The following is an 11,945-nucleotide window of genomic DNA, read 5'->3' as shown; positions in this document are numbered from 1 at the left end:
AGGAGGGAGAGAAAATGAAAGAGTGGGGTTAGAGCGAGTCGGACGTTTTCCCCCATTTTTTCTTTCTGTGTTTCCATGGTAACAGCAGGAGGTGAACTGCCCCAAGGGGGGGGGGGGGGGGGGGGGGGGGGGGGAGGGAGGGAGGGAGGGAGGGGGGGGGAGGGAGGGAGGGAGGGAGTGGGAGGGAGGGAGGGAGGGAGGGAGGGGGGGAGGGAGGGAGGGAGGGAGTGGGAGGTCTGAGAATGGCCACTCTACTTACCTGTAGCGGGTGATTTTGACGGAGTCAGGCCACCACACCGCGACCAAGCATGTACCGAAACACCTCATTCACAAAGGATTGGAAGACTGATGGAGCATTCATCAACCTGTACGGCATCACCAGGTATTCATAATGCCCCGTGGTTGTGCTGAATGCTGTCTTCCACTCGTCCCCTTCCTGGACACACACCAGGTTGTACACACTCCTGAGATCTAATTTCGTGAAGAAGCACGCCCCATACATTGATTCGATACAGAGGCGATGAAGGGTAGAGGGTAAATATAGCGAATGGTAGTTTGATTAAGTGCACGGTAATCAATGCAAGGGCACAGACCTCAGTCTTTCTTCTTCACGAAAAATAAACTTGAGGAGGTGGGCGAAGTGGAGGGACGTATGAACCCCTGGCACAGGGACTCAAAGACGTATGTCTCCATAGCCTCAGTTTCAGCCTGCGACAGGGGATATACATGACTCCTGGGAGGCACAGCGTCTAACCGAGGTTTATCGTGAAATACCCGCCTGATGGGGTGGTAATTTGGTTGCCTGCGTTTTGGAAAACGCGTGTGCCAAGTTGAGGTATTCAGGGTGAATGCGCACGGTGGAGGTAGTGTCTGGACTTTCCACCGTGGTTGGACCAACGGAAACAGCTAGACACCTACCCTGGCACTCTCGCGACACCGTGAGAACCCTCTGCGGCCATGAAAAGGTGGGGTCGTGTAGTGCTAGCCAGGGAAGGCCCAACACAACAGGGAAATCAGGGGACTCAATAATATAAAAGGTGATTTGCTCTCTATGGGTCTCTTGCGTAATCATCCTAACTGGTGCTGTAACCTCCCTAACAAAACCTGACCCTAATGGTCGACTGTCAAGTGCTTTGATGGGCAATGGAATGGATAGGGGAACCAATGTAATACATAGACTATTAGCTAAAGTTGCCAGCTGCGCCTGAATCGACCAGCGCCTTACACTGGGGAACTACCGTGTAATCAGGGAAGTTGACGTGTGTGGTGAAGTGCGCAGCAGAGGGCTCTGAACGAGTGTGGGTTTGTGCTACCTGGGGTGACGCGAGAGTGCCCTGCCAGCCGCCTCCAGACCCAGAAGAACTCTGATGACAGCGTGCAGCTGTACTCCTGAGTGGCGCAGTGGTCTAAGGCACTGCATCGCAGTGCTAACTGTGTCACTAGAGATCCTGGTTCGAATCCAGGCTCTGTCGCAGCCGGCCGCGACCGGGAGACTCATGGGCGGCGCACAATTGGCCCAGCGTCGTCCAGGGTAGGGGAGGGAATGGCCGGCAGGGATGTAGCTCAGTTGATAGAGCATGGCGTTTGCAACGCCAGAGTTGTGGGTTCGTTTCCCACGGGGGGCCAGTATAAAAAAATAAAATAAAAAATAAAATAAAAAATAAATAAATTGGAATCACTAACTAACTGTAAGTCGCTCTGGATAAGAGCGTCTGCTAAATGACTAAAATGTAAATGTAAATGTAATGTCCTCTCTTGCCACAAGAGTGACACTGGATCTGTCGTCCTCCGTTCTCCCGGATCGCTGCACCACCCAGCTCCATCGGAACGTGATCCGGGTTGAAGGGGGATGAAATGGGCAGTATCCCGGCAGGCTAGCTCCCTTCGGACGTCCTCACGCAGGCTGCATCGGAAGTGGTCGATGAGGGCCCGCTTGTTCCATCCGGACCCAGCCGCTAGAGTTCCAGAAACAAATGGAATGATGAGATGATGAGATGAGGAGCGGCAGTGGCTAGAAGGCCGGTGACGACGAACGCCGAAGCCTGCCTGAACAAGGAGAGGAGGCAGCCGTGACATTACCTACCAATCTGCAGGTGTTTGTGTGTGTGTGTATTTGTGTGTACAGTTGAAGTCGGAAGTTTACATACACTTAGGTTGGAGTCATTAAAACTCATTTTTCAACCACTCCACAAATTTCTTGTTAACAAACTATAGTTTTGGCAAGTCGGTTAGGACATCTACTTTATGCATGACACAAGTAACTTTTCCAACAATTGTTTACAGACAGAGTATTTCACTTGTAATTCACTGTATCACAATTCCAGTGGGTCAGAAGTTTACATACACTAAGTTGACTGTGCCTTTAAACAGCTTGGAAAATTCCAGAAAATGATGTCATGGCTTTAGAAGCTTCTGATAGGCTAATTGACATCATTTGAGTCAGTTGGAGGTGTACCTGTGGATGTATTTCAAGGCCTACCTTCAAACTCAGTGCCTCTTTGCTTGACATCATGGGAAAATCAAAAGAAATCAGCCAAGACCTCAGAAAAAAATCTGTAGACCTCCACAAGTCTGGTTCATCCTTGGGAGCAATTTCCAAACGCCTGAAGGTACCACGTTCATCTGTACAAACAATAGTACGCAAGTACAAACACCATGGGACCACGCAGCCATCATACCGCTCAGGAAGGAGACGTGTTCTGTCTCCTAGAGATGAACGTACTTTGGTGCAAAGGTATGGCCCTGTGTAGCTCAGTCGGTAGAGCATGGCGCTTGCAACGCCAGGGTTGTGGGTTCGATTCCCACGGAGGCTCCAAAACCGCCATAAAAAAGCCAGACTACGATTTGCAACTGTACATGGGGACAAAGGTCGTACTTTTTGGAAAAATGTCCTCTGGTCTGATGAAACAAAAATAGAACTGTTTGGCCATAATGACCATTGTTCAGTTTGGAGGAAAACGGGGGTTGCATGCAAGCCGAAGAACACCATCCCAACCGTGAAGCACGGGGGTGGCAGCATCATGCTGTGGGGGTGCTTTGCTGCAGGAGGGACTGGTGCACTTCACAAAATAGATGGCAACATGAGGAAGGAAAATTATGTGGATATATTGAAGCAACATCAAGACATCAGTCAGGAAGTTAAAGCTTGGTCGCAAATGGGTCTTCCAAATGGACAATGACCCCAAGCATACTTCCAAAGTTGTGGCAAAATGGCTTAAGGACAACAAAGTCAAGGTATTGGAGTGGCCATCACAAAGCCCTGACCTCAATCTTATAGAAGATTTGTGGGCAGAACTGAAAAAGCGTGTGCGAGCAAGGAGGCCTACAAACCTGACTCCGTTACACCAGCTCTGTCAGCAGGAATGGGCCAAAATTCACCCAACTTATTGTGGGAAGCTTGTGGAAGGCTACCCGAAACGTTTGACCCAAGTTAAACAATATAAAGGCAATGCTACCAAATACTAATTGAGTGTATGTAAACTTCTGACCCACTGGGAATGTGATGAAATAGATAAAATATTAAATCAATCATTCTCTCAACTATTATTCTGACATTTCACATTCTGAAAATAAAGTGGTGATCCTAACTGACCTAAAACAGGGAATTTTTACTAGGATTAAATGTCAGGAATTGTGAAAAACTGAGTTTAAATGTATTTGGCTAAGGTGTATGTAAACTTCTGACTTCAACTGTATATATTTTTATTATTAAAAAGTTGAAAGACATAATTTAAGATGAATAATTCATAACTTGTATAAAAATAATACAATAGTATCTTACATGAGAATAACATAATAATTCATATAAATATTTTGCCTAGATAACAAAACTTTGAAAATAATTCCAAAAAGAATCAAGACACATTCTTACACACATTCAACATTCGTCTTCTGCTCACAAACACTGAAAACCCGTAAGTCCTTAAAGCTGGAATCCGTAGCGGTGAAACTGCCACGTCCGTTTGCCATATTACAACAACTTCAAATAAAGACCACTGTGTGTTTTACCTCTGACATCATTGCACGCACGATAGAACAGCAGAGTATGTATGCTCCTCTGCCCCGTTTAAAAAACAATAACAAATGCGCCTGGGGCGGCCAGTGGCGCCTGGGGCGGCCAGTGGCGCCGTTTCACCTTATGCGAATCTCAGCTTTATAAAACCAGTTTAGACTGGCAGTAATAGGACCTACTGGGAGATGCTGGTATAGGAACTGGAGTAAGATCTACTACTGACAGACACACTCACTTCCAATATTCATCAATCAGTTGAATACAGTCAATCCCTGATAAGTGATCACTGGATAAGTGTACACTTTTCTAAAGTGCATGTCGCTAGTCCTAATACAACACAATACAAATAATTGTATATGTTGCCTTGGATAATTGCATGCCCTGGTTTAGTGCACACATTTAGGACAGTCATTGCATTTCAAGTATTCATTGGTTTTCTGTGGAACTCAGTCATTTTAACATACAATTTTCAGTCTTCCTCAACGCCGTAAAAACACCCCTGAAGTCCAGCTTACCATCCAGCATGTAGAGGAAAGTTAACATAGTTTCCAACAGCACCAAGTTCAGGCAATGTTTAGGTCACCTCAGTAATCTCTTTACCATATCCCATTAGAAGGCAGTATCCAATGAGTAAAATAATAGAACCTTCCACATTCTGCCTTCCGAATGTTCAAGTGTCTGGGTTCCTTCAGGTCAGCTGTACATTTCTGGGAAGCAGAGAGGAAGAGAGAGAGGAGAGGAAGAGAGAGAGGAGAGGAAGAGAGAGAGGAGAGGAAGAGAGAGAGAAGAGGAGGAGAGAGAGGAGAGGAAGAGAGAGAGGAGAGGAGGAGAGAGAGGAGAGGAAGAGGGAGAGGAGAGGTAGAGAGAGAGGAGAGGAATGAAAAAGAGGAGAGGAAGAGAGAGAGGAGAGGAAGAGAGAGAGGAGAGGAAGAGAGAGAGGAGAGGAGGAGAGAGAGGAGAGGAGGAGAGAGAAGAGAGAGGAGAGGAAGAAAGAGAGGAGAGGAAGAGAGAGAGGAGAGGAATGAAAAAGAGGAGAGGAAGAGAGAGAGGAGAGGAGGAGAGAGAGGAGAGGAGGAGAACGAGAGGAGAGGAAGAACGAGAGGAGAGGAAGAGAGAGAGGAGAGGAAGAGAGAGAGGAGAGGAAGAGAGAGAGGAGAGGAAGTACGAGAGGAGAGGAATGAAACAAAACTTTAACAAAACAAAAATGTTTAATTGCTTTGCCAGGTCATCTAAACCAATGTCAAGCTTTTGATCTTATCCCACTGGGTACAGACTTCAGTTCAACGTCTAGTTCTGATTTACATTTGGTCGAGTTGTCAACTAATGTGAATTCAACGTGAAATCAACGTGAAATCAAAAAAAATAATCATTGGATTTAGGTTCAAAGTTGGATGAATAAAAGACGAAATGCCCTTACATTGATTACTTTTTGCAAATCCAATTAGTTTTCCATGTTGATTCAACATCATCACATAGATTTCTTGGGTTGAAATGACGTGGAAACAATGTTGATTGAACCTGTTTTTGCCCAGTGGGATGTATTTATCCTGTGAGTTTGAGTGAAACAGTGAAACAGTGAAACAGATACTCACTCGTCTGAACAGTGAAACAGTGAAACAGATACTCACTCTGAATTTGCTGCAACCTTCCCTCCTGGAGAAACAGAAAGATATAGACGGGTTGGTTATTTAGCAACAAAACTTACGCGTGCGCAACTATGGGGCAAAACAGACGGGGTTGGCTTAGACTGTTGACAACATGTAAATTATATTTAGTCTCTAAATGTTTATTGAAAAATAAATAAATTTGCAACAATGAGCACTTGTCTCTCAATACATAGTTACTGTTGTTGATTAGCTATCTCAAAACAAGACATGGTATCTATAATAATATACAACGAGCTGAAACAAGCCACCTACGATTCCCCACATGGCAGCTTCTTGTCATTGTTGCTAGCCATCAGACCTTTCAGAATCATAACAACACACACCACATCGATGTGCATAACGTTGTCCGCCAACCCATCTATATGTTTTATGTATTTATAGATATTTATATTTTATCCTGCCGGTCCCATTTCCAAGAGACAATACTGTCTGTCTCCACTATCGCAAGTAATGTCATCCTTACCTTGATTACCTCTGGCTGGCTTAGCCTTCCTTTTCTTGCGGATAAATACCAGAACCAGGAAACACAGCAGAACAGCAGAGACAGCAGAGATCACACAGACAACAAGGATATCAGGAGAGCCTGCCTGTGGCATGCCTATAGTAGATAAATACAATACAACACAACAGGTAAGGTTTCAAATTAATTTGCTTGACAGAAATGTATAATGTTATACATTTAATGACAGTGATAGAGACAGTGTGTCTCAGTCCTCACAGACGGTGTGTTCCTGTGAGAGGGCGCCCCCTACAGCACAGCTGAGGTTCAGCCAGGGTCCGGAGGAGCAGCTGACGGATATGGAGCTGAAGACAGAGAACAGCGTAGAGACCGGGTCTCTCCTATCACTGCTGTTCACTGCTCTCCAGTGGCTCTGGTTCAGAGGAGGGTTCGGGCTCCACTCAACGTCCCTACGAGGGTAACCGTTGTCGGAGGAACACGTCACCAAGCAGCTGCTGCTGTCACAAGCCACTGTTACATTGGGGATGCTGTAGTTGGCTGTAGAGGGGGAGAGATGGAAAGGATTTTATATTTTCTTAGTTTTACTTCCTCTAAGTAACTGAAAACAAAACAACACAAGCCGGTCTACAGCTTTCTTTTTGTCTTCTTTTTAGTGAATGTATCTATGGTTTGGGCTATTACAAGCACACATCAGACAGCACAGACATTGTGTTTTCCTTCATCCAGAAAGCCATGTTCCACATGTAAGAGAGTTTGAACTGAGGTAATCTTACCTGTCACATTGAGCTGTATGATCTCCCGGTTGTCCTTGGTTGGGTATCGGATGTGGCATTCGTACAGCCCCTCATCTGACGGCCGTATACTCCACAGCTTCGTTGTTCCCTGTGTGGGGTCTACATGCGTACGGTTTGCATACTTTGGGTCAGGGGATGGTAAGACCTTTGTCTGATGGTAGCCGTTAATGAACTCCACTGGGTCAGGTCTCTGTACATACAGGTAGATTGGGGAGAGGTCAGACGTACAGGGGAGGGTCACAGCCCCACCCACCTCTCCTATCACCATGGTGACATCTGAGAGAGAGGGCGAAAGGGGTTAGAGGTTAGGGAAGGGTTATGCCAGAGAGTTAGGGGGGTGAGGGTAGACATTAGGCAGTTCCTTTTTTGGCTTCTGTGTTTCTTTTTCCCTCAATCTATCTGACACATCTACACTTTTCTCTCATCTGAAAGTGTCTGGTACTTTCCCTTCTACTGAATAGATAACATCATGGTTCAGATAGTCTTATTGCAAATCAAACTTTACAGAGAAAACATACACAGATACACACATGCAGGCACGCACACACACACACACACACACACACACACACTCAGCCAAGCATCTCCAACAGTAAAGATCTGATCTGATAAAGTGGCAGGTATCATAATGTCATATTTTTGTCACTTGACTCTCCTCTTACCTCTACTTTGAATAAACTGAACCGATGCCAGGAAGAAGAAGACACACTTTCTGGAAACCAAAATAACAGTACAATCAGCTGAGTACTGTTAGGTGAGGTCACTGGTAGCGTTCTTATTTCCTAATAACCTATTTCCAGAAACACACCCATAAATGTTATTAATATTATCCTTTAATTACAGGCACACATTCCTCCAGCTTTCAGGAATGTACTGTATACCAAGGAAACACCCAGAAAACAGAAAGTAATTCCATTGGAGACCCACAGCGGCATTCTCTCTGTCAGATACTGTCACCACACACACTACTGTAAACAAGGTGTGAAGAATTCTGACTCTAGATAGCGGGAAATTAACTCTACAAATTAAATATTATTCTTATTAAAAACGTATAATTGTATCAAAATTAGACCAATACAGTTGTATGTAAATCAAGTAGGCTAACGGTTGCAAATAACCAAGATTTAAAGATAGAAATATACCTCAGACACAATCCCGCCATGATCATAGTCACACAGAGTGATAAGTGAGCACTATTTACCGAAGCAGCCAACGCACACACATCCCATAGTCCTGTAGAAAACACAGACACATTAGTTCAAACAGCAGTACTTACAACCAATGATCAGGTTTCATATGATCAGATTCATATCATGGTAAATAAACACTCATAAAGGACACGAGAGTTTGCTTATTAATCCTCAGATAATATGGTGAGATTAAAAAAAGTAATTAAGAAAAATCTTCATTTTATATTTATTATAATAACCAAGTTAAGGAAATAAATTGAGCATTTAGGTTACTCTTCCTAATAGTCAGTCAAGAAAACCCTAAGGGAAATCCCAGGACAAGGGAATTACTTCAGGACATTCTTTGTACTCTTTGGGCAGTAGGCTATAAGCACATACAGCTACTGTGTGCAGGACCCAGTTTTTCAAAGGTTATCTATTCAGATTTCAGCTATAGGATAGGATTAAATGCATGGAAATAGAATGTGTAGAATGGGAGTCCCCATTGAAGTCAATGATTTGTCCATTCTATTCGTTCTATTTCTATGCATATAATCCTACCCGATAGGCGAAATCCAGATAGATAACTTTTGCCTAGTGAGATATTTGTGGTCATGGTTCTTTATTAATCTCAGCGATTGGTGGTTAAGGATAGGGAGTTCATGGTTCAGAGTTGTGGGTTTGGTTGATTTAGCGTCAATCTGAAGAGAATCAAACAACAATTCCGTTCCTCAATCGTGTGTCTTTTACACATTGTCTTGCAAGGACTTTATTATGAATTAACTACTTGAGAGTAAAGACATCAAACGATTGCCTCAGTAGAATGTCACAGGCCAGAGGATTGTGCCGGGGCAGACAGAGGGAACTGGCTTGGTTGTCAGATACGTTTCTAATTAATAAGCCAAGGGGAATCCCCAGAATTAGAGAGCCCCATTGTTATGGTATCAGCTGGTAGGATGAGTTTCATTAACACAGGTTACAGTATCAACAGTACAGAAGAACTGTATATAGTTGCTGTATATCAAATATATTGCTATAACACACACACACACACACATGAAAACAATCATACATAAACACAACATAAGCATGCACGTGCATGCATTCATGGTCCACTGAGCATGAAGCAAACAGTAGTTTGACACTCTTAGTCTGACACAGACGGTTTTGTAATGTTGCAGCACGAGTGAGTCAGAAAGGCGTGGTACTAGAACTATGCAGAGTGACAAGTTAAAAGTTCATGTTTAGTGTGTTACTCACGTCGCAGTCAATAGAAACTGTAATCCATGGATTTATTTTTGAAATGTCGTAGTTTTATCAAAACACAAAAGATGAAAACTTCAGAGTAATCTGACCATATCTAGGTGAAAGTATCGGTGAAATCCACTGTGTGTAAATGTTTCACTTATCCAAGTGATTGACAATGTTTGCAAATAAGCAATTGCAAAAATATATAATGCACTGTCCATGCAACAAGATTTAGATATTAAACCACTTTGACAGAGATGATGATGATAAACGTTTATTTAAAATATATAATGACACTATGGCAGCGTTTACACAGGCAGCCCAATTTTGCCAATAATTAGTCTTTTGACCAATCAGATCAGATCTTTTGCCAATAATCGGGCAAAATATCAGAATTGGCTGCCTGTGTAAATGCAGCCAATGACCAGTCAGTTTCTATGGCTCCATTATCTGTTTGCTACATCTCTCCAGATATTACAGTCAACCCCAAGAGTAGGAGTCACATCTCTACATCTATTGTTTTGGTTAATAACCTGAAACACCAACAACCTCCATTCATTCAATGATATAGGGGCTCCCGAGTGGCGCAGCGGTCTAAGGCACTGCATCTCAGTGCAAGAGGCGTCGCTATCATATATATTTAATTTTTAAACATTTATTTAACTAGGCAAGTCAGTTAAGAACAAATTCTTATTTATAGACCCTGGTTCGATTCCAGGCTGTATCACAATCCGGCCGTGATTGGGAGTCCCATAGGGCAGCGCACAATTGGACCAGCATCAGCCGGGTTTGTAAATAAGAATTTGTTCTTAACTGACTTGCCTAGTTAAATAAAGGTTAAAAAAATAAAAAAATATATGATATAGTAGGTCAAACTGAATACCCTTCTATTGCATTGTTTAATTAAACTGCTTCACCTTAACCAGCACTGTATTCTCTAAGTAAAGCTACATCAACACTGGTACATCCACTACCAGCTAGTCTGGAAGAGCTGTACATATTTATAACAGTTATAAAGCCTATGATGGTGAAATAAAGGCATTCTTACCGCAGTCATGCTTTGCCTTTCTTAACAGCCGTAATCGAGTGTGAAGTCGGAGAGGTTGGTGTGTTCTCAGCACTGGCAATCAGTCCCTCTTCCCTAAGCATGCTGGGGGTGTGGCTTTAGTCAGGGGAAGTCCTTTTGCTTTTCTAGTTGACTAATGTTACCATTGTAGCATACCGTAGGTTATCAGGATTTGGTCTCTTCTCACAGCAGTGTGTGTTCATAGTTGTGTGTGTGCTGAGGGGGTGGGGGTCAGTTAATGTCACAGACATTTGAGACTCTCACTTCCCTATATATGCCACCTAAAATCTACAGTACTCTGCACACAGTAGTTCAAACTGCAATGTTTATCAAGAACACAACAACATTAGTGAGAAATGGAACACTGTATCCATGGTGTCCCTGATGAAGGGCGAATCAGAATGGAGAATGTTGTTTGGACCAGTGGTGTTGCACGGAGAGAATTTCCTCCCCTCCATTCAGGCTACAGATATCAGATGATCCGATCAGATCAGACCATGCTGACACAGGCTAACCTCAGACACGGATAAAGAACATGGTACCACACAAACAAAGGTGTGGGAAACCTCAGTACAAACATAGTGCAGCAGGCCTGGACAAACACTCTACTAACTCATCCCACCTATTGCCTCGCCACACACAGACACACACACACACACACATACACACACACACACACACACACATGTTAAAGGAAGTGAGGAGGAGCTCTTACTCCGTGGCTGAGGGATGAGATCATAATAACCAGAAGAATAACTTAAAACGATAAAAGGAGGGGCTTCCGGGAAAGGGTGGCCATCTATTTGTATTTAAAGGTTTTACCTTAATTTCCCCATAAAAATTAAAAGGAGAAACTGCTCTACTGCTGACCTCTCTATGAACATAATATTATAAGAACTTTCTCTGCAGAAGGAAGACCATACTTTCTTCCTAGTTCCCTCTTTAAGACCTAATAAAACGTGGAATCTTAGTTCTGATTTGACAGTTTATGAAAGGGATTTGATATTCAATACAAATGGTGTGAAATGTTCCATGAGCAGGATCATCCACATAACACGCGGCTGTGCTGAACCTCTACAAGGACTTACTATTACAACTGTGTCTGCCATTTTAATCTTGATGTGTTCTTCCACCATAAAGACTGATTCAAAAATTCAGAAAACTATTCTGATGTGAACCTGCTGGAATGTTGCACTACTATAAATTACACTACTACATTATACAATCCAGTGAGTGAATTGAAAACCCCAAGCTAAACTATGAAAAAGCAATGCACCCTGGGACATGTTCCATTTGTTCTAGCTTCTCCAATAACCTTCATGATGCCACCCATGTGATTTTTCTCTGGTCTATAATATCACACAGTCAGGGGCTGTTCTCCTTTGTGAACCTTCAGAGTCTGAATCCTGCCATTTGAGGCTGTCACAGGGAAACACCAAAGCATCCTCCTAGCCTACATGCATTCATTTCTCAGTTACATCATGCCGGCACACATCAGATAGGCACTTTATAGCATTGACCTGCAAGCA

The 11,945-nt window shown here is 43.4% G+C and overlaps 1 protein-coding gene across 4 annotated transcripts; it reads right to left on the bottom strand.

Moving 5' to 3' along the window:
- Positions 1–3,782: 3,782 nt before the first annotated feature.
- Positions 3,783–10,626, bottom strand: LOC311119281 (T-lymphocyte activation antigen CD86-like). Of its 4 annotated transcripts, none has more exons than XR_014611931.1 (9): positions 10,399–10,626; positions 8,076–8,166; positions 7,596–7,645; positions 6,913–7,209; positions 6,398–6,676; positions 6,143–6,277; positions 5,641–5,665; positions 5,430–5,559; positions 3,793–4,719 (listed from the first exon to the last, which is right to left on the bottom strand). XR_014611931.1 is itself a non-coding variant. In XM_084194001.1 (8 exons), exons 2-8 carry the CDS (start codon positions 8,099–8,101, stop codon positions 4,701–4,703), a joined length of 831 nt encoding a protein of 276 aa, XP_084050127.1. In that variant the 5' UTR covers positions 8,102–8,166; positions 10,399–10,626; the 3' UTR covers positions 3,783–4,700. The 4 variants fall into 4 exon arrangements, 2 of the variants coding, with proteins under 2 accessions (XP_084050127.1, XP_084050126.1); XR_014611932.1 differs by having other exon boundaries at positions 8,135–8,166; XM_084194001.1 differs by lacking the exon at positions 5,430–5,559 and having other exon boundaries at positions 3,783–4,719.
- Positions 10,627–11,945: the final 1,319 nt, after the last annotated feature.

The sequence above is a fragment of the Coregonus lavaretus genome (assembly GCF_964263955.1).
Source record: "Coregonus lavaretus genome assembly, contig: HAP1_SCAFFOLD_1926, whole genome shotgun sequence".
Lineage (NCBI taxonomy): Eukaryota > Metazoa > Chordata > Actinopteri > Salmoniformes > Salmonidae > Coregonus > Coregonus lavaretus.
Note: the sequence above shows the minus strand (reverse complement) of the source record. Positions and strands in the feature narration are given on the sequence as shown.

What these genes read in the sequence shown, in the direction of transcription:
- LOC311119281 (XM_084194000.1), bottom strand. An exon ending in TGTGTGCGTTGGCTGCTTCG is followed by an intron (nt 7,646 to 8,134) that starts GTAAATAGTGCT and finishes TTTGGTTTCCAG; the next exon opens with AAAGTGTGTCTTCTTCTTCC. An exon ending in CTCACAGGAACACACCGTCT is followed by an intron (nt 6,278 to 6,397) that starts GTGAGGACTGAG and finishes TATCTACTATAG; the next exon opens with GCATGCCACAGGCAGGCTCT.